The sequence below is a fragment of the Camelina sativa genome, chromosome 15, assembly GCF_030686135.1.
Source record: "Camelina sativa cultivar CO46 ecotype springtype chromosome 15, ASM3068613v1".
Taxonomy (NCBI): Eukaryota; Viridiplantae; Streptophyta; class Magnoliopsida; order Brassicales; family Brassicaceae; genus Camelina; species Camelina sativa.
The window spans coordinates 5,049,402-5,072,016 of record NC_141894.1 but is presented as its reverse complement, the minus strand read 5'-3'; the positions used below and the strand labels follow the sequence as shown (position 1 = coordinate 5,072,016).

At 36.4% G+C, this 22,615-nt stretch overlaps 3 protein-coding genes and 1 pseudogene across 4 annotated transcripts; 2 read left to right on the top strand and 2 right to left on the bottom strand.

The window, feature by feature from the left end:
* Positions 1–86: 86 nt before the first annotated feature.
* LOC104745411 (fatty acyl-CoA reductase 2, chloroplastic) lies at positions 87–3,005 on the bottom strand. Its single transcript, XM_010466643.3, has 9 exons — positions 2,878–3,005; positions 2,263–2,701; positions 2,079–2,182; positions 1,788–1,987; positions 1,586–1,686; positions 1,301–1,502; positions 1,065–1,226; positions 479–970; positions 87–387 (listed from the first exon to the last, which is right to left on the bottom strand). Exons 2-9 carry the CDS (start codon positions 2,693–2,695, stop codon positions 231–233), a joined length of 1,851 nt encoding a protein of 616 aa, XP_010464945.1. The 5' UTR covers positions 2,696–2,701; positions 2,878–3,005; the 3' UTR covers positions 87–230.
* A 509-nt stretch (positions 3,006–3,514) lies between these two features.
* Positions 3,515–5,968, bottom strand: LOC104745410 (serine/arginine-rich SC35-like splicing factor SCL30A). Its single transcript, XM_087489677.1, has 6 exons — positions 5,832–5,968; positions 5,223–5,388; positions 5,060–5,137; positions 4,361–4,519; positions 4,111–4,236; positions 3,515–3,906 (listed from the first exon to the last, which is right to left on the bottom strand). The coding sequence occupies exons 2-6, from the start codon at positions 5,366–5,368 to the stop codon at positions 3,810–3,812; spliced, it is 606 nt and encodes a 201-aa protein (XP_087345803.1). The 5' UTR covers positions 5,369–5,388; positions 5,832–5,968; the 3' UTR covers positions 3,515–3,809.
* A 159-nt stretch (positions 5,969–6,127) lies between these two features.
* On the top strand, positions 6,128–19,274 carry LOC104745409 (rRNA biogenesis protein RRP5). Its single transcript, XM_087489676.1, has 40 exons — positions 6,128–6,379; positions 6,554–6,762; positions 7,188–7,325; positions 7,438–7,611; positions 7,953–8,049; positions 8,329–8,447; positions 8,533–8,655; positions 8,773–8,844; positions 9,490–9,582; positions 9,872–9,982; positions 10,065–10,187; positions 10,394–10,579; positions 10,666–10,740; positions 11,147–11,283; positions 11,506–11,640; positions 11,737–11,882; positions 11,964–12,029; positions 12,361–12,467; positions 12,554–12,634; positions 12,723–12,797; positions 12,879–12,980; positions 13,133–13,301; positions 13,424–13,569; positions 13,725–13,808; positions 13,876–13,976; positions 14,167–14,320; positions 14,620–14,694; positions 14,801–14,948; positions 15,293–15,944; positions 16,204–16,264; positions 16,344–16,489; positions 16,564–16,747; positions 16,878–16,976; positions 17,167–17,549; positions 17,665–17,841; positions 18,040–18,136; positions 18,230–18,385; positions 18,494–18,724; positions 18,816–18,899; positions 18,988–19,274. Exons 1-40 carry the CDS (start codon positions 6,220–6,222, stop codon positions 19,093–19,095), a joined length of 5,784 nt encoding a protein of 1,927 aa, XP_087345802.1. The 5' UTR covers positions 6,128–6,219; the 3' UTR covers positions 19,096–19,274.
* Positions 19,275–20,457: 1,183 nt separating this feature from the next.
* LOC104748144 (F-box/kelch-repeat protein At3g16740 pseudogene) lies at positions 20,458–21,664 on the top strand (annotated as a pseudogene). Its single transcript, XR_015582999.1, has one exon. The product of XR_015582999.1 is annotated as an F-box/kelch-repeat protein At3g16740 pseudogene (transcript).
* Positions 21,665–22,615: the final 951 nt, after the last annotated feature.

Sequence of the window (22,615 nt, the reverse complement as noted above, 5' to 3'; positions counted from 1 at the left end):
CTAAAATCTTTACAAGTTGTAACTTTTAACTTGTTTTGGATAGTTGGATCGAAGTATCGAACATTAGTAGATTTCGGGCAAACTTGTAGAGAACAACACTGACTTTATCTTCAAATTATTACAAATCAAAGTGATATATATTAAACACAACACACGATTACACGGAATGAAGAAAAAAAAAGAAAGATAAAGGATTGATTCTGTTTAGTCTGATTTAGTGAGATATGAATTTAAGCTCTTCCTTTCAAGACATGCCTTCTTAAACCGGGAATGTGAACGTTTGTAATGTAGTCTTTCCAGTTAATGCTTCCAACATCAAATCCAAACTCTCTCTTCTCGTCCTCTGACATCTTCTCCATTAATCTCTCTGTATTGCTGTTATCAAATCTGTAAAAGAAACCAAAACAAAACATGGATTAACTTTGCCGGTTTTACTCTAAGAATTATAATACATATATGAGTTCTGTCTTAGTCTCACCTTCCACCATAAAAAGTGTATGGCTCATAAATAGTGGCAAGGTGTTTGGCTTGTTCAACAGATTTCTTGCATATAAACTTTAGCTTCTGCATCATCTTACTATCCGCTGAGCTCATACCACTCATCAACCCACTCCGTTCTTGAGCATCTCTCCACAAATGATCCGAGAAATCATCAACGGAATTGAAAAGTTTCATCAAACGCACCATGATAGGATCACCTTTGGAGTCCATGCACGGGGATGATTTGTAGTGGTTATAAAGAAGCTCAGCTAAGTCTTCGAAAACCAGCGGGTTTATGGCCGAAGAAGCGATCTGATACACGTTTATGTCAGGTTCCGGATCCGTCGTTGACATTCCGTGCTTTGCTATGGCAGCTAATGTTGCATTGACAACCATATCAGCAGGAACCACATCAAGAACTCCTTTTGGATCAACCAAGAACCCCGTGAGTTGTCCCTTCCCGTAACATAGAACTATAGGATCCATCATCCTGAGTTTTATACATACATCAAGAAGATTCAGTTTTGTTACGTATACATTCACACTTACCTACACAGCAAAGCAAATTAAAAAAACAGTTTCACCTGTTTCCTTCCATCCATCCAGGGAAAGGGTCTTTGTAAGTGCTTTCGATGACACTAGGCCTTATAATAACCACAGGTACGTCTCCTCGAGTACTATTGATCATCATCTCACCCATTGCTTTGGTGAAAACGTAAGTGTCTTGCCATCCATATGATCTTGCCCTGTTTTATTAATTGGTATGTTTAAGGTCGTTGTTGCAAAATAGTTAAGATGAAGGTTTAGAGATTAATAATACCTCTCTAGACCGAGATCTTTCATCTTCTGCGCCTCATCTTGATTTTGAATCCCTTTTCTAGCAGCTTCAAGAGCTAACTTCATCTCTCTATCAACATCTAATGCTTTTCTATTTCCTTCTAGAAAGTTCTCAGTTGCTATACAGTCTCCCATCGAGAATGGCTTCTCCATGATCCTTCCTTGTCTTTGTCCATTCACATAAGCTGCACACAATTTGTTTTTTTTTAATAAATCAAATGAAGAAACTGAAACATCAGAAAAACTCTGTTTTGCCACATTCACGTACCTGTGGATACTTGCAAGAACAGTTTGAGTTTCTTGCACTTCTTGGCAAATCCCATGAGATTGCCGGGTCCTCTTGTGTTTATGTCCAAAGCAACATCGTATCTTCAATCTCCCCCAAAAAGACAACAAGATTAGTAAATCAGATAATATATAGATGACTAAACAAGAGTACTCAAGGCAAGCGTAATCTGACAATTGCCAACCTTTCATTGAAGGTTGTATTGGCAGCAGAGTTGATAATGACATCAACTTCCTTCGCAATCTCCTCAGCTGAATCTGCCTGCAATCCAATGTTTGAATCGCAAATGTTTCCCGTCACAGGGATGAGTTTTGTTAACATGAAAGACATGTACGATGCTCCGTGAGTCTCTCTTAGAGTATTAAAAAGCTCTGCATCTAACACCTGTAAAAGGAGCAATCCCGTTTGGCCAGAGTTATGAACATTACAAGGTACAGAACTTGACTAACAAATAATGAAAATGAAAAGGACTTACCTCGTTCTTTAGCCGCTCGATGGCAGCTTCTTTGCTTTTAGCTTTTATCAAGAGATATATCTTGCTGACATCTGGAGCCATTCTCAAGACTTTCTCAATAAGCACTAGAGACATCGAAAGAGAGATGATTTAGAAACGGAGAGTTGTGGAATATAATAAACCATACATGTAGTTGTTTTTTTACCTTTAGCTAAGAAACCGGTAGAACCAGTAATTAGAAACTTCTTCCCTTGGAGGAAACTGATTATGCCAAGTCCTTCTTTCATCCCCACCATAGCAGCGCCACTAAAAGGTATCAAAGTCTTTACTCCATTGATCTCAATGGTTCTCCCGTTCCCGTTGGGAGACAGAACCAATGACTCAGCATCCATAGCTGGCGGACTCGGTTCCCTAATCAGTACCTGACCTCTGTCTTTCAAAAGCGAAGAAACCCGAATAGGCCTCTCTGCGTTACTGTCTCTCCCACCATCACCACCACCACCTACACGACACCATGTTAAGCCTACCCTTTTCTTCTGCCTAACCAATGTAGACCAGTCACAAGGGTTGTGCGATCTAGTAAGTTTGTTTGATGCGGCAATGAAGGAAGAAGAAGAACTCAAGAAGAGAGCCTCCATCACAAGCTAAGAAATAAGAAATAGAGAAAGGGTCATTTCTAAATAAGACTATCAAAAATATCTGCCGATACTGTACGATTCTAAACATATACTAAATTTCATTAAATTTTTATTTTGAGAAAACAGAAACTTGTTGGTTAAGAAATTGGTGACTTGTAATACGCTTAACCTAGAAAACATACCTTTGGAGATGAACAACTAGAAATGGATTAAGTAAACCTAGACAGATTTAAAATTTTCTTATTTTGTTGTCGTTAAGAGACAGGTAAGTAACTTTTGTTTTTATAAGAGGAATGAAAGATTGGTTAGTTCTAAGGACAAAAGATGATGAAAAGCTTCCTCTGTTTTATAGGCAAACAAATATTAAAAAAATCAACTGAAACAAAAGATTGCCTTACGATCTTCTTTCCAACATTTGATCAGCTTCCCTACACGTGATTTAGATTTCAAACAAAAAAGGAAAAAAAGAAAGAAATGCATGATCAGTTTCAAAAATATTATTATCATCAACCTATAAGAAATCAACCAATGATAAATAGCTAACTTACAAAAAATTCGTATCTTCGTGTTGGGATTTAGGTATTTCACATCACATCTTAATGGTTTGAGGATTACATGGCCAGCTTAAAGCGTTTGGAGAAAACTTAAGATCCTCCTTAGTAATAAACAACTTACCTCATGTTATCCAACTTACCTTCGTATTATTAACCGTGTTGTAGACTCATAGTTTATGTCTACTTTCAAAGAAGCAACGCAGTTATTGGTATCAGATACATACATGATACATTGGACACTTCATAATGTAGTGGAAACTCGAAATCAGTAAAGCGCTATGCCGCTATTTCATTCCGGTAAAAACAGGATATAATAATCACTAGCATAGATGTCAACCGTTTAGATACAAAAGCTACCATAACGTGCTAAGGAAATGAAACCAAACAACACACATGGTTTCTCCTCTACTCCAACCATGATTTATTGTTCTTCCACAACAGTCTCAAAGAGTACTAAATCACAAATGCTTATTTACTCACGTATTACTAAATCCCACAGTGTAACACCAACACCAGACCCAATCTTCATCATCACCTGCTTAGGTCATAGCAAGTCACCTTCAGTATCCGGGACTCGGGCTTCTGCTTCTTGATTGATACCGAGACCTTGAGCTTGACCTTGAGTATGATCCCTCCCTATCCCCCCGGGAAACCGATCTGCTCAAAATGTACAATATTATGGTGTGTGTATGTAAGAAGATATATATTGAGAAAGTAATATCATATGTGCATACCCCTAAGAGTTAGAACCAAAACCTTATACATAGTAGATTTGGTTATACATTCGGGACTATTTTCTCGAAACAAAAACAATTAAAAACCTAAAACCGAAACTGGGATTAAGCATCTCTATCACAGTACCTTGAATGGCGCCTATCATCATATGGTGAACGCGTGAAGCTTCTTCTGTAGTTTGGTGAACGCGAATAGCTTCTTCTGTGTTTAGGTGAACGTGAATAGCCAGGAGATCTTGTAGATGTTCTGCCCCTGAAATTGAAATTCAATTGTTTTAACAAACCCAAGACAGAGAGAAAGCATTGAACAGTTGAATAGTTATAGAGTTATTTAATATGTTAATCGACAGGCTAACTTGGTGAAATTCAAGCCTCACCTTGATCGTTCTCTCATTTCAGAGGGCTTCTTTCTGTTCTCCTCTGCGAATACAACAGTAATTTCACGTCCAAGGAGAACATAGCCATCTAAATGATACTTTGCATCTGCAGCATCAGCAGGATCATAGTACTGCACAAAGCCGAAGCCACGAGGCTCCCTGCAAGTTGATAGCATCAAATATCCGGTCTACAAATCTAAAAAAGAAGTACATCTCCTCTAAACCAAATTTGATGTTTAAGATTCAGATAAGGAAACATCAAACATGATCCCACAAAAAAAAACTTCGAAGTACAACAAACACAGGGGGAATCAAATCAATCAAGTAAAACCAATCAGCTGGCTGCTAACCTCGTTGAATGACTGTACTAACTTCGACTTTGACAAGAGCATCTTCAAAATGATATAAAAACGAACTCCCTTCTCAAACTAAATATATTAAACTGACATAAAAGTACTCAGTAGTCAGTACTCACTTACCCTCTGTAGTCCCGAATAAAGAATTCTTATTACTTCATTGATCTCATGCACATAAATCTTCCTACTTCTTCATCTTCAACACTTCCAATAAGACAACCAAAATTTGATAAACCAATAGGCAATAGACTTACACTTACAAAAAGGCTAGCTGGGTCGGACAGCAGGAAGTCATACAAACAGAAAGAAATTAGTGCCTTATGTGGTAATAGTAATCACTCACCCAGTGTAATAATTACGAGGTATATAGACATCCTTGAGACGACCAAACCGCCCAAATGGTCTGCGAAGATCGTTTTGCCTGAAATAGTAAACAAAAATTGGAGTATTTAAAAATTGTCAAAAGGTGAAGACTTGCAAAACTTGACAGATCAGTCTTTTATTACCTACAGTCGTGCCGGAGACTGCGAACCAGTAGACTGGTTGGGGGATCTCTACTTCTTCCTCTGTAGTAGCCCACTGGACTCGGGCTTCTGTACCTTCTACCATAACTCCTTGGTGGTGAAGGACTGTAACTATAGCTCCTCCCCATTATCAATTAAAAGCTAAAACCTGTCAAAATCAATAAAAAGAGAGCTTACAGCTATTTTAGCTTTCAAAATGGAGACAGTAACCAAATTTAAAGCACACAAATCAAAAAATTTCCAGCTAAATTAACATTTGTTTTGATCAGATTACCTAAAGTTATCTCTTTTAAAACAAAAAAGACTAAACGAAAAGAGACGAATATAAGAGATGCGATGATAAGAATCGAATACATATTAATTATACAAAAATAAAGCATTAAGTAAAACGAATAATGATCAGGAACAACAAAGAAGGAGCTTCAAAAATAGCATGAAGATAATGCAAACGAATCTAACAAATGTTTCCTAAAACAAAACGGGACAAAAGAAGAGTTTCCATAGCATTAGAAACACAAGTTCATAAAGTTTTGTGAAAACTTTTGAAGCAGATTAATACATGCAAAAACTATATGATCGTGAAAACAAAACCTGATGATTGATGAATCCACCACACTAAGAGAAACGCAGTTCCGTCGCCGGTGCTGTCTCACACATGAGAATGAGATTGTTCTATTGTTCTACAAGAAGATGATTGTGTCTATTCGAGAATGTTCTACAATGGGCCTTTTCATTTATCTACAATAATGGCCCATATAATAAGCCCATCACGTCTTCTTTTTGGGTTAAAATCCAAATCGACCGGTTCTTGATTTTAATTTCTGGTTAAAATTACAAACCAGGCGGTTCCCAGAAAACCCTACAAAAACGTCTTCTTCATTAGTCAATGTTAAACCCTACAAAGTACAAACACATAAAACCTACACACACAAAAAAAAAAACGAGCTCCCAACTCTCTCTCGCGTCCGCCATTGGAGATATGGGAGTACCGTCGTCAAAGAAAATTGCTAATGGAAAACGTCACGATTCTACAAAGTCCTTTAAACCAACGAAGAAACCGTTTAAGAAGACGAAGGACGATTTAGCTGCTAGGACTGAAGCCGCTCTACAGCTCGAAGATGTTCCTGACTTCCCTCGAGGTTTGTTTTCTCCCTCTAGTTTCTGTGTGTTTTATGCAATGAACTATTCAATTTCTTTTTTTTTTGCTTTTACTCGGTTTCATGATGTGATTAGGTAGCGAATTATCAAATGGCTCTTTGTTCTGAGCATCCACTTCGAGTTACTTATTGCTTATATGCTTAATTGATTGTCAGGTGGAGGTAGTTCTCTGAGTAGAAAAGAGCGTGAGAAAATTTATGAAGAAGTGGATGCTGAGTTTGATGCTGATGAGCGTGTTTCTAAGAAGAGTAAAGGTGGAAAGTCTAAAAAAAAGAAAATCCCTAACGATGCAGACGATTTGGGATTGCTTTTTGGCGGCCTTACTGGCAAAAGGCCAAGATATGCCAATAAGATTACCACTAAGGTATATATAACTCGGAAATCGTCTTATATATTTGAGTTGTTTTATATGTTCATGCCTGTGTTCAGCATAAGAGACTTATTGTTAGTGTACATACGAATAAACCTCAGAATTAATGGTTTGATCAACATTGTTGGAAAACTACCTCAACCTAGATTAAATCAAGATACTGATCCGTAGGTGTATCATTAAATTACAGTGACTAAGTTTCTGAATCTATGTCCTCTGACGCTGTATCTAGATAGATAGTTCTAACATGCCTATTTTTAGCGTGTTAAACACATGTGCATTCTTCCGTTGATGTACCGTCCTATGGCGTTTTGCTACTTACGCATGATGCTACTGTCCTAGTCTCCTAGAAGTTTTTCTTAAGCAGATTTTATATCTCTACTTTTCCTGTTCTGATGTTTATGCAAATATATGTTCAGAATATTTCCCCTGGAATGAAGCTTTTGGGAGTTGTTACTGAAGTAAACCAGAAGGATATTGTAATTAGTCTTCCAGGAGGATTACGTGGATTAGTCCGCGCAAGTGAGGCGTCAGATTTTACAGATCTTGGGATTGAGGTAACTGCTGTAGGCTATAATTTGCTGTGTTTGTTGTACGATGGTCATCTTGACCACTTTCCGTTATCTTTTCTGTAATCTAATCAGAGTTGGTCCTCTTTTTGCAAACCAGGACGATGAAAATGAACTCCTTGGAGACATTTTTTCAGTGGGTCAGCTTGTTCCCTGCATTGTATTGCAATTAGATGATGATACGAAGGAGGCGGGCAAAAGAAAAATATGGCTTTCATTGCGACTTTCTTTATTGCACAAGGGATTCAGTTTTGATTCTTTTCAACTAGGGATGGTAATGTCAATACTTGGTTCACTTTCCTTTAATTTCAAAATTATGTACTACTTGGGAGCTCTGCCTTTGTTTAAGATATTCATATGTATTTGCGGGTACTTTTATTTTAAGTTTATTGTCATAGCCAAAGCAATTCAAAGAGCCAAAAGGAGTTGAGAGAGTTCATGCCTGATCAGCTTAGACTTTATTTATTCATATGCTAGTTGGTTTTAATAAATTAAGCTATAGATTTTGTATCAATGAACTGGGGTCGTACTTTACAACTCAGTTTTTAATTGCTGATAGGTTATGTGTTGTTTGAAAATAATTAATTTTATTTCATTTCCATAATGCTTGTTCAGGTTTTCTCTGCCAATGTGAAAAGCGTCGAAGACCATGGTTATATACTTCACTTTGGATTACCTTCTATCACAGGATTTATCGAAATATGCGATGATGGTAAGAAACTGGGTTGAACTACTACACTGGCCTCTTAGCTCTCTTCTCACTTTGAACTTGATTTCATCAGGGGAATGATATTCAGTTTATCTATTAACATTCATTATGATAAAGTTGGGTTATCTATGTCCAACTAAGGGAAACACTTTAGAGGATCCTAATCTCATATTCATTTTCAAAGACCTTGTTGATGCATTTGATCTTTCTTACGAACTTTCTGGCTTTCTGGTTTGCTTCTGAGTTGTGAAAATTTCATTTACCTTTTTCTGAATATTCCAGGAAACCAGAAGTCAAGAATGAAGACTGGGCAGCTTATTCAGGGTGTGGTTACAAAGATCGATAGAGAACGTAAAATTATTCGTCTTAATTCTGACCCAGATTCAGTGGCGAAGTGTCTGGTATGTCTTGAACATTCCTTTGAAAAATACAGAGTCAATGTTCCTAAATTTACACAACCTTAACCACATGAATACCATTTTGCAGACCAAGGATCTTAATGGCATGTCCTTTGATCTTCTCATCCCCGGAATGATGATTAATGCTCGTGTGCAATCAGTTCTTGAGAATGGGATACTGTTCGATTTTCTTACTTACTTTAACGGAACGGTAAGTTACTAATGATCCTGATCTTGTACATTATTATCTGAAATAGAACTGTCTCTTTCATGTTTAACCCAAAATCTTGTTGACACATGTGAGTTACGTTTTTCATCGAATGTGCAGGTTGATCTCTTCCATCTAAAAAATCCATTGTCTAACAAAAGCTGGAAGGATGAGTATAGTCAGAATAAGACGGTATGCATTTTGGTGTCACTCTTTTCTGATTTTTCTATATGCGGTGTTTCTATTATATATCTCATCATAGTTTGCAGATCTTGTAGTCCCACTTCCATGTTTGTTTTTCTGTAGTTAGAATTTTTGTACTTATTTGCAAGGATTCTAGGTAAGGGGTGTTCAGTTCGGTTAAATCAAATCAAATCAAACAAAAACAGTATAAGAAAATCATTAAAATTAAGGGTCTATCGTCTTTGGCTAGAAAATTGACTTTCAATCATATCGCACATCTAATAAACCCAAACTGAACAAGATTCAAATTCTATATGTCCTAAGTTGAAAGGCTTGTTCAAAGCAGTTGTCTAAGATCCAACTGTATTCGGATTTGTACCTAACGCTGTAGGTACAAAGTTACGTTAAACATATATCTCATTGTTGAGAATGTTGAGTACTGGTACTTAATGCATACATTCCTTCTGTTTGTATGTTTAACACAACTTGATTTCTTTGATTACTATAGTTCTGGTAAATCGTTTAAACACTCCTTATTCTGCAGTAATTTCTTTCGCTATACTGTTGAAAGTTTGCTTTATATGCTTCATTGAAAGATTTTTTTTTTTTTTGACGTTTGATTAACTTGCAGAAAATGCTCTTTATGTTTTTCAGGTTAATGCTAGAATATTGTTTATCGATCCATCATCTAGAGCTGTTGGTTTAACATTGAACCCTCATCTTGTTTGTAACAAGGCTCCTCCGTTGGTAAGTTACTAATTCCGTTTGCTTCCACTAAGATAAAATGACTGAGAAAATTTGGTTTGACAGCTACCTCTTAAGGTTTAAATAAAGGGTCAGTGATTATTACCACTGCCTTTTCGTACTTAAGCTTGAATAGTATGACCATCCACTATCTTACAATTTTGATTCATCGCCTTTGATACCTTAGACAGCATTGATCTATGTTTTGTGGTCGTGGATGTACCTGTATTGATTCATCGCCTTTGCTCTTTTCTAAAAAATACTTTTGTAAATTTGTATTGGTTCTTTACAGCATGTTTCTAGCGGCGGCATATTCGACGAAGCAAAAGTAGTTCGTATTGATAAATCAGGCCTTCTTCTGGAACTTCCTTCTAAGCCTGCATCAACTCCAGCATACGTTAGCGTATGTCCAATGAGCTATTCTCATTTTTGAAAGATAAAGCTTTTGATGTCCTTTGTTAACCTGAGATTTACCGTAATTGCAGACATATGATGCCGCAGGAGATGAAGTAAAGAAACTGGAAAAGAAGTATAAGGAAGGAAATCACATCCGTGTTCGAATACTCGGCCTTAAGCAGATGGAGGGGTTGGCCATAGGGACTTTAAAGGTATTTTTTTCTGCCAGGCGTGCTAATAGATAGCTCTTTAGTTCCAGTTATTCATTTCAACCTCTGCATTGCAATCTAATTGCCAACAGGCAGTAGTTTGGTGGAGAATCATACGTTTATACCTCCCTCTATCGTGCGTGTATGTTTTTGTTCCTGTTTTACAATTGTTTGTTTCCTTCTTTTCATGTTGTTTTTAAATTGAGCAGGAAAGCGCCTTTGAAGGTCCAGTTTTCTCCCACTCAGATGTCAAGCCTGGTATGGTGACAAAGGCCAAAGTCATATCTGTTGATTCATTTGGTGCCATTGTGCAATTTCCCGGTGGTCTCAAAGCGATGTGCCCACTTCGACATATGTCTGAGTTTGAAGTTACGAAGCCGAGGAAAAAATTCAAGGTTGGTTACAATGTTACATTGATCTTACATGATTAATTTTCAATATTGTTGAGCATGCATAAGCTTTGAATGATGTTCTTTTCCAGGTTGGAGCTGAATTAGTATTCCGTGTGCTTGGCTGCAAGTCAAAGAGAATAACTGTTACCTACAAAAAAACTCTTGTAAGTTTTCTTACGATAATGGATCTGACTTTGTTAGCTTATTTTCATATTCCTTGATGTCTAGTTTTGTTGGTTTAGAGGACGCTTAGAACTTTCCAAATAATTTCTATGATATATCCGATAATTGCATCTCGTTTTTATATAATTTTTTATTTTATTTTCATCTGCTGATTCTAGGTTTCACTTTATCAAGTTTTAAAAATGGTTGGAAATGGAATATAAGTTTTTTCTTTATCAAGCATTTTCACTTATCTATAGATGAAAATATATAGAGGGAATTTAGTCTCAAACTTGTATCTTTTTTGGAGGTCAGGAGTGGATAAACTTTATTGCTATTAACAACTCTGGTTGTTACCGTTTTAACCCTGTTCTCATGCAGTAAAGATGAAATGTTTATTCTTTTCAGGTGAAGTCGAAACTTCCAATTTTGGGTTCTTACACTGATGCAACTGAAGGTCTAGTGACGCATGGCTGGATAACAAAGATTGAAAAGCATGGATGCTTTGTTCGCTTTTATAATGGAGTGCAAGGATTTGTTCCCAGGTCATTGCTACTCTCTTTTGTTGTAATTCAACTACCGTTGCCCTACATGGGGAACTGAACCAACATTGTCAACTGCTCTGATGATAAAGTTATATTTTCAGTTCTGGATTCTTTATTCTGTGATATAGTACATATGATTTTTTCCCATCATAAAAGCTTTGGTTAAGTTTTTCTATTTTGATGGTCTTAAACTAATATGCTATACTAACTTTAATTAAGCAGATTTGAACTTGGTTTAGAGCCTGGAAGTGATCCAGATTCCGTGTTTCATGTCGGAGAGGTTGTCAAATGTAGAGTAACCAGTGCGGCTCATGGTTCTCGAAGGATCACCCTTAGTTTGATGATAAAGCCAGCAAGGTTTTACCTTTTTAATCTTATAATCATCTTGCCATTAAGGCTGCCTTAATATCATTAACTTGTGTTGCTCACATTTGTGTAAATCATTTGTGACAGTGTTTCTGAAGACGATTCAATCAAGTTAGGTAGCATTGTATCTGGGATAATTGATAGTATAACTAGTCAGGCAGTCATTGTCCGTGTTAAATCCAAAGGTGTTCTCAAGGGTACAATTTCTGCTGAACATTTAGCTGATCATCATGGTATGTGTTTTCACCCACACAAGCGTTCATTTTGGGTTTTGCTTTTATTCATCTGTTTCTGAGTTGCTCTTTGTGATGTAGAGCAAGCAAAATTAATGAAGTCACTTTTAAGACCTGGATATGAGCTTGATAAGCTGCTGGTACTAGGTATGTTTATTAATATTGTTGCAAATTCTTCATGTATATATCCTTCACATATTTAAAGGAGGAGGTAGACTGTCTAAACTTCACAATGGTAGATTTTTTATTTACCTCTCTGTGGATGCTGATGGACCGGAGAGAGCAAAACCTTTTTATGAGAGTAGTTCTTTCCCCAAGTGATTGTTAATTCAGCTTCATCTCTCATTGTGTAGTATCTAAAACTAATCAAATTGACCCATCTAGTTTCAGGAAGGCAGAGTTGATTTTGCAATTTAATTATTTTAGTGGTTGATGATACGTGATGATTATAGGGAGTAATATTTTCTGTTTAATGTAGACATTGAAGGCAACAACTTGGCCCTCTCTTCAAAATATTCTCTTATTAAGTTAGCTGAAGAGCTTCCTTCGGATTTTAATCAGCTCCAGCCAAACTCAGTGGTTCATGTGAGTAGTTGCCTCTTTTAAATAGTAATTTCTGTGTGGATGAATTCGTTCATAAACTCACATTTATTTTTGATGATCATATACAGGGTTATGTTTGTAACTTGATTGAAAATGGCTGCTTTGTCCGTTTTCTTGGTCGTCTGACTGGTTTCGCCCCAAGAAGCAAGGTGGATTGTTTTTTACTATAAATTTTCTTTGTCAAATGTTTGTTGGCATATTTTGTTTCTTGAAATTTGTTGGTTTTTCTTTTTTAAGGCAATTGACGAACCCAGGGCAGATCTGTCAGAATCCTTCTTTGTTGGACAATCGGTTCGGGCTAATATAGTTGATGTATGTGAACGCTGACTCAGGGCCTTATATTCATTTTGTTGAAGATGTTATAAGATCTTGATCATTTGTAATGTTTTTCAGGTCAATCAAGAAAAAAGTAGGATAACTCTTTCATTGAAACAGTCATCTTGCGCATCTGTAGATGCTTCTTTTGTCCAAGAGTACTTCCTCATGGATGAGAAGGTGGTGTTCTTGTGACATACCTTTTACTTTTTATTGGGCTAAAAAATTAATGTAAACTGTATGTTGCATTTTTTTTGAGCTTGTGTCAGGGAATTTCGCATGTGTTTTTTTAAGAAGGATTTTGTTCTAACTGTTACTGTTTATATGTCCAGATATCGGACTTGCAGTCATCTGATATTACTAAAAGTGAGTGTAACTGGGTTGAGAAATTCTCCATTGGGGGTTTGATGAAGGGAACCATACAGGAACAAAATGAGCTGGGTGTGGTGGTGAATTTTGAAAATATTAATAACGTCCTTGGTTTTATACCTCTGCATCATAGTAAGTCATTTTGTATGACAAGAGAATCTGTTTCTAGGTTCAGTTTCATATGTATTGTATTTGTATTTGATGAATACATCCGTACATAATCTTTGTCTGATGCATTATGGCATTTTTTGTAGTGGGTGGAGCTACTTTGGTACCCGGTTCTGTTGTCAATGCAGTTGTTCTTGATCTTTCGAGGGCAGAGAGACTAGTCGATTTGTCTTTGAGGCCTGAACTCATAAACAACTTGAATAAGGAGGTGTCCAACAGTCAATCAAAAAAGGTTTCACTCTAAGATGATATACTCTGGCCAAGTTTTGTTTTATTCAAGTTTTCTTGCATGTACATCGTAGTTCACATAAGTCCAAATCAGGCTACAGTGGATGGCGACGCTGATCTTAGCTGCCTTATGACAAGTTATATCTTATTTTGCTTCAGAAACGTAAAAGAGGAATCTCCAAGGAACTTGAAGTCCACCAAAGGGTCAGTGCGGTTGTAGAGATTGTGAAGGAGCAATACTTGGTAAGTATATAATTGCATTAAGTTAATAATTAGTGCATGTTACTCAGAGTTGCCCTTTGTTTTCCAGGTTTTGTCGATTCCAGAGTATGATTACACTATAGGATATGCATCAGTATCGGACTATAACACACAGAAGTTGCCAGTGAAACAATTTTCCACTGGACAAAGGTGAGCCTGATTTTGTTACCAATCTCGTGCCTGATTAAACTAAGAAAATGTGAATTTGTATTTACTTACAGTGGCAGTTGAGATGCTATCTACTCAATATTCCTATTATTGGCAATATATATAGCTGTCCTTACTGGTGTAGTTACTTAATAATGGTAGCTAAATTTTTTGAATTATTTTCTATGGGCAGTGTTGTTGCTTCTGTTGAGGCTGTGCAAAACCCTTTATCCTCTGGGAGGTTGCTTTTACTTCTTGACTCTGTTTCCGGGACTTCTGAGACTTCCCGTTCTAAGAAGGCAAAGAAGAAATCCAGCTGTGAAGTTGGTTCTGTTGTCCACGCCGAGGTTACTATCGCCCTTTCTTCTTACGTCTTTCTTTCTTTGTTGCAGTAGAAATTGTAACATCAGCAGAATGTAGATATTATCTATGGAATTACTTTGAAACTTCACATAGCAAACCTTTACATAATGAAAAGGGAATTCTAAGAAAACTGAAAATCTTATAGGAATTATCCTGATCTTGGGAAGGTACAGCATCAGAAATTGGCAACTACCAACGTTGTCTTCGACAGTAGATATATTTTAGTTGCGTCTATGCCACAATACCTTCTGCTGCCTCGTACTAATATACTTATACTTTGCAGATTACTGAAATAAAGCCTTTTGAACTTAGAGTAAACTTTGGCCACAGTCTCCGAGGAAGAATCCATATAACTGAGGTGATTCTTGTGTTACTTACCATTATCATTTTAGATTGTAATACTCGTTCTTCAGTACTTGGTGGACTAAGATTTTGCTTATACGTCTCAAATCTTGATTGAATAGGTAACTGATGTTAGTACAAGTGAAGAACCTTTTGCCAAATTCAGAGTTGGGCAATCAATGTCTGCAAGGGTTGTTGCAAAACCGTGTCATACTGATATTAAAAAGAGTCAACTTTGGGAGCTCTCTGTAAAGCCTGCAATGCTTAGAGGTAATCCAAAGAGAATTGAAATGTTGTACCTATACCATTGACTCACATTAGAATATATTGCAGAACAATCACATGCCGTTAGGGTTTAAAATATATATTCTTTAGTTAGTCTATTCTAGCAAAGATTGCAATATTTGGATAGTGTAAATAAATGTGTTCTACTTAATTTATCTGATTTAAGATGCCCTTGCTAGCCATTATGTTTGCGAAAAAAAATTCAATTACCAATGTTTATAATGCATTTGTGTCACAAGTATGCTTGTGTGAAAAAAAATTACATACGAAGTTTTTGCTCGCACAAGGCAATAACGCGTCTTTCTTTTTTGTTGTTGCAATTTAAGCAGATTCCAGTGAGTTGAAAGATATACAAGAGAGTGAACAACTTGAGTTTTCTGCTGGACAATGTGTCAGTGGATATGTCTACAAAGTGGATAAGGAATGGGTTTGGTTAGCAATATCTCGCAACGTGACGGCACGCTTGTTCATTTTGGACACTGCATCCGAAGCTCATGAACTTGAGGAGTTTGAAAGGCGTTTTCCGGTTGGTAAAGCTGTTTCAGGTTATGTTTTGACGTACAATAAAGAGAAAAAAACGTTACGGTTGGTTCAGCGTCCACTACCTGATATCCACAAAAGCATCGCCAATGGTGTAGGCAGCAAAATGGATAATCTAGACAGTAGCATTCCTGGTGATGATGGTACTCTTTTTATTCATGAAGGAGACATTCTGGGTGGAAGAATTTCTAAGATACTTCCTGGTGTTGGTGGAATTCGTGTGCAAATAGGCCCTTATGTATTTGGGAGAGTTCATTTTACTGAAATCAATGATTCATGGGTCCCCAATCCATTAGATGGTTTCCGTGAAGGCCAGTTTGTGAAATGCAAGGTCTTAGAAATCAGCAGTTCTAGTAAAGGGACTTGGCAAATTGAACTCTCATTACGGAAATCACTAGATGGCATGAGTTCTGACCATGTCTCAGAAGATTGTAGTAATAAGTAAGTTTTTTTGCCTATAACACGCATTACTGTCTCTGTTGCTTTTATTATGGGTTATATCTGTTTGAGTTTAAATAAAGTGCTGATAAAAGCTCATCATCAGCCTTTCAATTCATGGCTGTTTCGTTAGTTTTCAGTTTTGGATAATATTAATGGGATTTCCTCTCTGTATTGACTTTAGTTGAACTTGAAATTTGCATGCTTGTAAATTTTTTATCCAAAGTGTTTCTAATTTACGTATTAACCTTATGATTTGCAGTGACAATGTTTGCAAGCGTTTCGAGAGGATTGAAGATCTTTCTCCTGATATGGGCGTCCAGGTATTTTTGGCTTAATAACCATGACTTTGCAATCTATTATTTTCATGGTAGAACTTATGTTAACTTCGAACTTTCACAGGGTTATGTCAAAAATACAATGTCGAAAGGTTGTTTTATTATACTTTCAAGGACAGTCGAGGCAAAAGTTCTACTTTCCAATCTATGTGATACTTTTGTTAAGGATCCCGAAAAGGAATTCCCAGTAGGAAAACTTGTGACTGGCAGGTAATGCAGACTTCCTGTCAGATAGATATTTTATAATATACTTTATGCTATGCTCTTACCAATATACATTGTAGGGTTTTAAATGTGGAGCCTTTATCTAAGCGGATAGAAGTCACTTTGAAGACAGTAAATGCTGGTGGGCAGCCAAAATCTGAGTCTTATGACTTGAAGAAACTCCGTGTTGGAGATATGATTTCTGGGAGAATCAAACGCGTGGAGCCCTATGGTTTATTCATTACCATAGGTCAAACTGGCATGGTAAAGATCTAGTTTTTGTGTATTCCTTAAAATCTGTTTCCAAGCTGTATGCTGCTTCAAATCATCTTAGTAGAGTAACCAGACTGGCAATAATTTACTTCATTGCTGTCTACCTTTTGTTTTGTTGTAGGATGGATTATGTCACAAAACACAGCTTTCCGATGATGGTATCGAGAATATACAAGCTAGATATAAGGCCGGAGAGAGCGTCACCGCAAAAATTTTGAAGGTAGGTGGTCTTTTGTCATAAATAGTTAGTGCTGTGTAGTACTTTTCCTGAAAACCACTGTTCCTCTTAGTCTTATGCTAGGACCCCAGTAACTATTATCTGGGAGATTAACTTGAACATAGTTTTTTTGTGATATCTGTTAATACGGAATATTTAGTGATGTTCCTTTTCATTTTGGCGTTTGCTCTAGCTTGACGAGGAAAAGCGACGTATATCGCTCAGCATGAAGAGTTCTTATCTTATGAGTGGTGATGATGTCGACGCACAGACACCGTCTGAAGAGAATGCTAATGAAACAAACATGGAATGTGATCCAATCAATGATCCCAAGTCAGAAGTACTTGCAGCAGTCGGTGATTTTGGGTTCCAGGAAACAAGCGGTGGAAAACATAGTGGAACCTCTGTGGCTCTTGCTCAAGTAGAGTCGAGGGCTTCTATCCCTCCGCTTGAGGTTGACCTTGATGACATTGAGGAGACGGACATTGACAACGGTCAGAATCATGGAAAACTACAGGGAGCTGATAAAGATGAAAAGAGCAAGAGAAGGGAAAAGCAAAAAGACAGGGAGGAAAGGTTGGCTAATTCTTTACTTCCTCAATAAGGCTATTTCTTTAGTTCCTCACTAAAAAACCAAAATGCTATATATATATTTGGTTTCAACTCACGTTGAAAAAATCTACTTGTGTAGAGAGAAAAAAATACAAGCTGCTGAAGGAAGATTGCTGGAGAATCATGCACCTGAGAGTGCTGATGAGTTTGAGAAATTGGTTAGAAGCTCTCCTAACAGCAGCTTTGTCTGGATAAAATATATGGCGTTCATGCTCAGCTTGGCTGATATTGAGAAAGCCAGGTCAATTGCTGAGAGGTACTTGTTCCTAACTACTCTGTATCATTCAAGGGGATACTTACTGATACAGGTTTAGGATATAAACTGTTTTTTTGGGACCTATAAATATTACATAATCTTATAACCGTCTGGATCTAAATCTTCTTGGTAAAGCATTAAAGTTAACGTGTGTTATTCATTTTGTTTATCTTGTCTTATACTTAATTTCTACTGAAGGGCTTTGAGGACTATAAATATCCGTGAGGAAGAAGAAAGGCTAAACATATGGGTTGCTTACTTCAATTTGGAAAATGAACATGGAAGTCCTCCAGAGGTAGATAGAAGACGCCAGCAAACGCTTTTTAGATGTTACCAGTAATAGGCTATATATTGCTACTTAACCCTCGTTTTTTTTTCTCATCTCCAGGAAGCTGTTAAGAAAGTGTTTGAAAGGGCTCGTCAATACTGTGACCCAAAAAAAGTTTACCTTGCACTCTTGGGGGTGTATGAGAGAACAGAGCAACATAAATTGGCTGATAAGCTGCTTGATGAGATGATTAAGAAGTTCAAGCAATCTTGCAAGGTACATGCTGTTTGATCTTTATCTTCTCAAAGCAAGGCTTGGCTCGTCACTCTAACCAATTGTATTTGACGGGTTTTTTTTTTTTTTTTTTTTTTTTTTTTTTTGTAGATTTGGTCAAGGAAAATACAATGTTCTCTAAAACAAAACGAGGAAGGCATTCAATCCGTTGTGAATCGTGCCTTGCTATGTCTTCCACGCCATAAGCACATTAAGTTCATATCACAGACTGCTATCCTTGAGTTCAAATGTGGAGTTGCGGATAGAGGGAGATCACTATTTGAAGGCGTTCTTAGGGAATACCCGAAAAGAACAGACTTGTGGAGTGTATATCTGGACCAAGTTCGTTTATATTCTGCTTCTCCAAAGTTTATGTTTCATTGCCATCTTTGTAGCATTTCTAACTTGTAATCTCATGTTTGTCTTTGTACAGGAGATCCGGCTGGGAGAAGTGGATGTAATTAGATCTTTATTCGAGAGAGCCATTAGCTTGAGCTTGCCTCCTAAGAAGATGAAGGTGCGGAACAGCCTGTTCTCTAAATCTATTTCATAAAGTGTTTTTGATTACCATGGATTCTAAACTATTTTGTGCTGTGTGTTCTCAGTTCTTGTTCAAGAAGTACTTGGAATATGAGAAATCTGTAGGTGACGAGGAGAGAGTCGAATACGTGAAACAGAGGGCGATGGAGTATGCAGACAGTACCTTGGCCTGAGATTTTGTTGTAACAAAGCCCCAATTTTTGTAAAATTCTAAAATTTTGAGAGCAACCATTTGAACAAGGCTGTAAGAGTTGCAAACCAGTAGTGACTGTTAAATTTAGACATACGTGTGTAAAACGACAATTATGAGTCCAGGTTATTAAATACTTAGTAGGGGAAGTATTTAAGAAAAGTTAAAGGGCAATTGTCATAAATACCACTAAAATAAAATAAGTTTTTATTCTAAAAATACCACAATTTAGTTTTTTTTCCAAAATTACCACTAAAATGTATTTTTTTCCAAAAATACCACATAATTGAACTAAAGTTCTAATACTAAAAACTAATTCCTAAATTATAAATACTAAACCCTACCCCTAAAAACTAAACCCTAAAACTAAATTTGTCAACCCAAACATAAAAAAAAAATTTTTACATGCTTAAAATTCAATTTTTTTGTGTTAGTGGTAATTTTGGAAAAAAAAACTTTTGTGGTATTTTTGGAAAAAAAAACTAAAATGTGGTATTTTTGGAAAAAGACTTTTTTAGTTGTATTTAAAGGAAAGTTAAATTATATTTCAAATTTCAGAATTATATATTATAAAATAACAAGTTTTGCGGTTGAAGTGTTCATTACCAAGAGGAACTCTAAAATCATTTTCAGGGATCAGAGATGAACTATACCAACTGGCCATCGCTTGAAGGGAAATCAGTTATGTATCATTTGCAAGCTCATATCGTACGGATGTGGACTAAATATGATCTGACGAGATAAAACAGAGGCAGACTCAACCTTTAAAACCAAGTTTTGTGGGAAACATACCCAGAAAAAATTTGCAGCTACCAAGAGCCAATTGCTCAACTGGTAAAGATTTATGGCAAAAGCCTAATAGCATGCTCTGGTCTTAGCCTGAGCAGATGCATGGTAAATATTGTGTTTGTGTGTTTTTTTATTTCAATAAATCATCAAATAAATTATATTTTTATTTAACTCCAATATGCATGGATTTAACTTATTTTTTAATTGATATTAGTTACAGTTAATACAATAACACTAAATTAGTATTGTATAATACTAATTAATGTAATTTTATATACTTTATGATATAATTTGTGGTATGTTTTAAAAAATATTAGATTTGAACCTGTGTATATTGCTAGCCTATATTTGTTTTTGTTTTGGAAATTTTTAAGAATTTTTGTAAAACAAAAAAAAAAAGAAAAAGTCAATTTGCATATTTATTGTATTTTGTTGATGTTAGAAACCTTATTAATTTGGTAAAAAGATTTAAAGCGATCTTAGGAAATTTTCGATTCTGTGAGAATAAACTATATTGATGAAAAGATGAGACTGTCGACACGTTATGAAAAGTAAGAAGAACCTAAGTTTGTTCTGTTCCATTGATCTTTGATTTCTTTTTGCAATTAAAGTTTTGTTTTGTACTTGAGAAATAAGAAGAAATACGTTCAATTTTTTTTTTTTATAGAAAAAGTTATAAAGAAAAGAGCAATGGCGAAGATGTCGTACCTTCCAAAGGAATTGGTAGAGGAGATAATACTATCTAGGGTTCCGGTGAAATCGATGAGAACAGTCCGATTAACTTGCAAAACGTGGAACACTTTATCGAAGCACCACAAAAGACAAGTCTAGTATTGTGGTGTGGAATATGTATACCGGCCAAACTCGGTGGATCTGCGTCGAAAAATATTTTGATAACGACAGAATGCTCATCTTGTATCGTTATGCTCTGGGATACGACAAAAGCAAATCCTGCAGTGCCCAGAAAATCTTGAGATTTGCTAATCGTCATCATTCGGAGAGATATGTGACCGAGATCTACGAGTTCAAGTCTAACTCATGGAGGGTTCTTGATGTCACTTGTGACTGGTTTATCGAGTACTGTGTCTGTGGTGTATCTTTGAAGGGAAATATGTACTGGCAAGCTGCAAGTAAGGATTTTGAAGAAGACGTACCTGATTTCTTACTCTGTTTTCATTTTACTGAAGAGAGTTTTGGACCTCATCTGCCTCTACCGTTTGAGTCTTGTTATTATCCTGATATTGTGACTCTATCTGCTTTTGGAGAAGAGCAGCTTGCGGTGTTATTCCAGCCTTCGAATAGATATGGGATGGAGATTTGGGTTACTACTAAGATAGAGCCCAGTGCCGTGTCGTGGAGCAAGTTCTTAGCCGTTGTTGATATGAGACCACTATATGATGGTACTTTCCTTATCGACGAGAAGAAGAGCCGCGTCGTGGTTTTTGATGCATCGAACCGACGCTACAAAGCTTACATCATTGGAGAAAAGGGATACTTCAAAGAAGTGGATCTCGGGAAAATTGCTGAACCATATAGTAATATGCCTACGTGCTCTTATGTTCCAAGTGCAGTGTCTTCTTTTGACTCTTAGATCTGATGGGATTAAAATTTTACACTTTTTGCATCAACTCTGCTTATATACCTAATCAGATCCACGATTAACTACTTAATCTCCTCAAAACAGAGCTTGCTTGATTGCTCTTGTTCGGTATCTCTGTGGTAATCTTGTAAAAGTTAGTATGTTAATTAATAAGCTTCACTCATTATATTGGATTCAAGAATGTTTCAAATTGTATAGTTAAGCAAATGCCATTTTTTTTTTTTGATATCAATGATATGTACTAAACAACCAATTAAACAAAATTTTGACAAAGAGTTCTAAATTTTAAATTCTAACGATTTGATTTTAGATTTTATCCATTAATTGTATATTCAGTTATTATTATTTTTTGAATGGGTTTAGAATTTTTATAATAAAATTAAATTTAATAAAGAATATAAAGTAAGTATTTTTAGTAAGTAAAAACTATCTAGAAAAATAAATAGACACACCAAGGTGTCCAGTGTGATATTTGGTATAAAAAGTGTGACTCTACAGTTAAGACTATTAATCATGTTTTCTTTGAATGCCCTCACTCGTGTGAAGTTTGAGATTTATCTCAGACTCCGGTATCGTCAGAGGGTTTTCCATATGAGTCGGTGTACTCGAATTTGGATTTTATTTTTTTGTAGGGGTGCCTCTCAAGAGGGTGATTCTGATCAATTTCTTCAATTACCATGGATTTTATGGGCAACCTGAAAGACCATAAATAAAAAAAGTTTTTAAGGTTTAGAGATCAAGGCGAATGATATAATTGCTTAGGCTTTAGGCGATAAGTTAGTCTCGGAAGAGACACTCTCTTTTACGGCGGTCATGTCAGCTCCATCTCCGTCTTCGGATGTCCAGGTTTCTTCACCTTGTTGTCAGATTGATGGTTCTTGAAAAGCAACCAATGTGCATTCAGGATTGGGCTGGTGGTGTTGTGTTGGTGAGGAGCGAACATTGTTGTTGGGGGCCAAGTGTCTACGACGGAGCCCCTCCCGCTATATTCAGAGTTAGAAGCGTTGTTGTGGGCCATGAAGCGGATACTTGTTGCAGGGATCGCTTGTCAACTCACTATGGTGCAATCCCCTAAAGATTGGACATCCTTCTCCAACATGTTCAATGAGTTTAA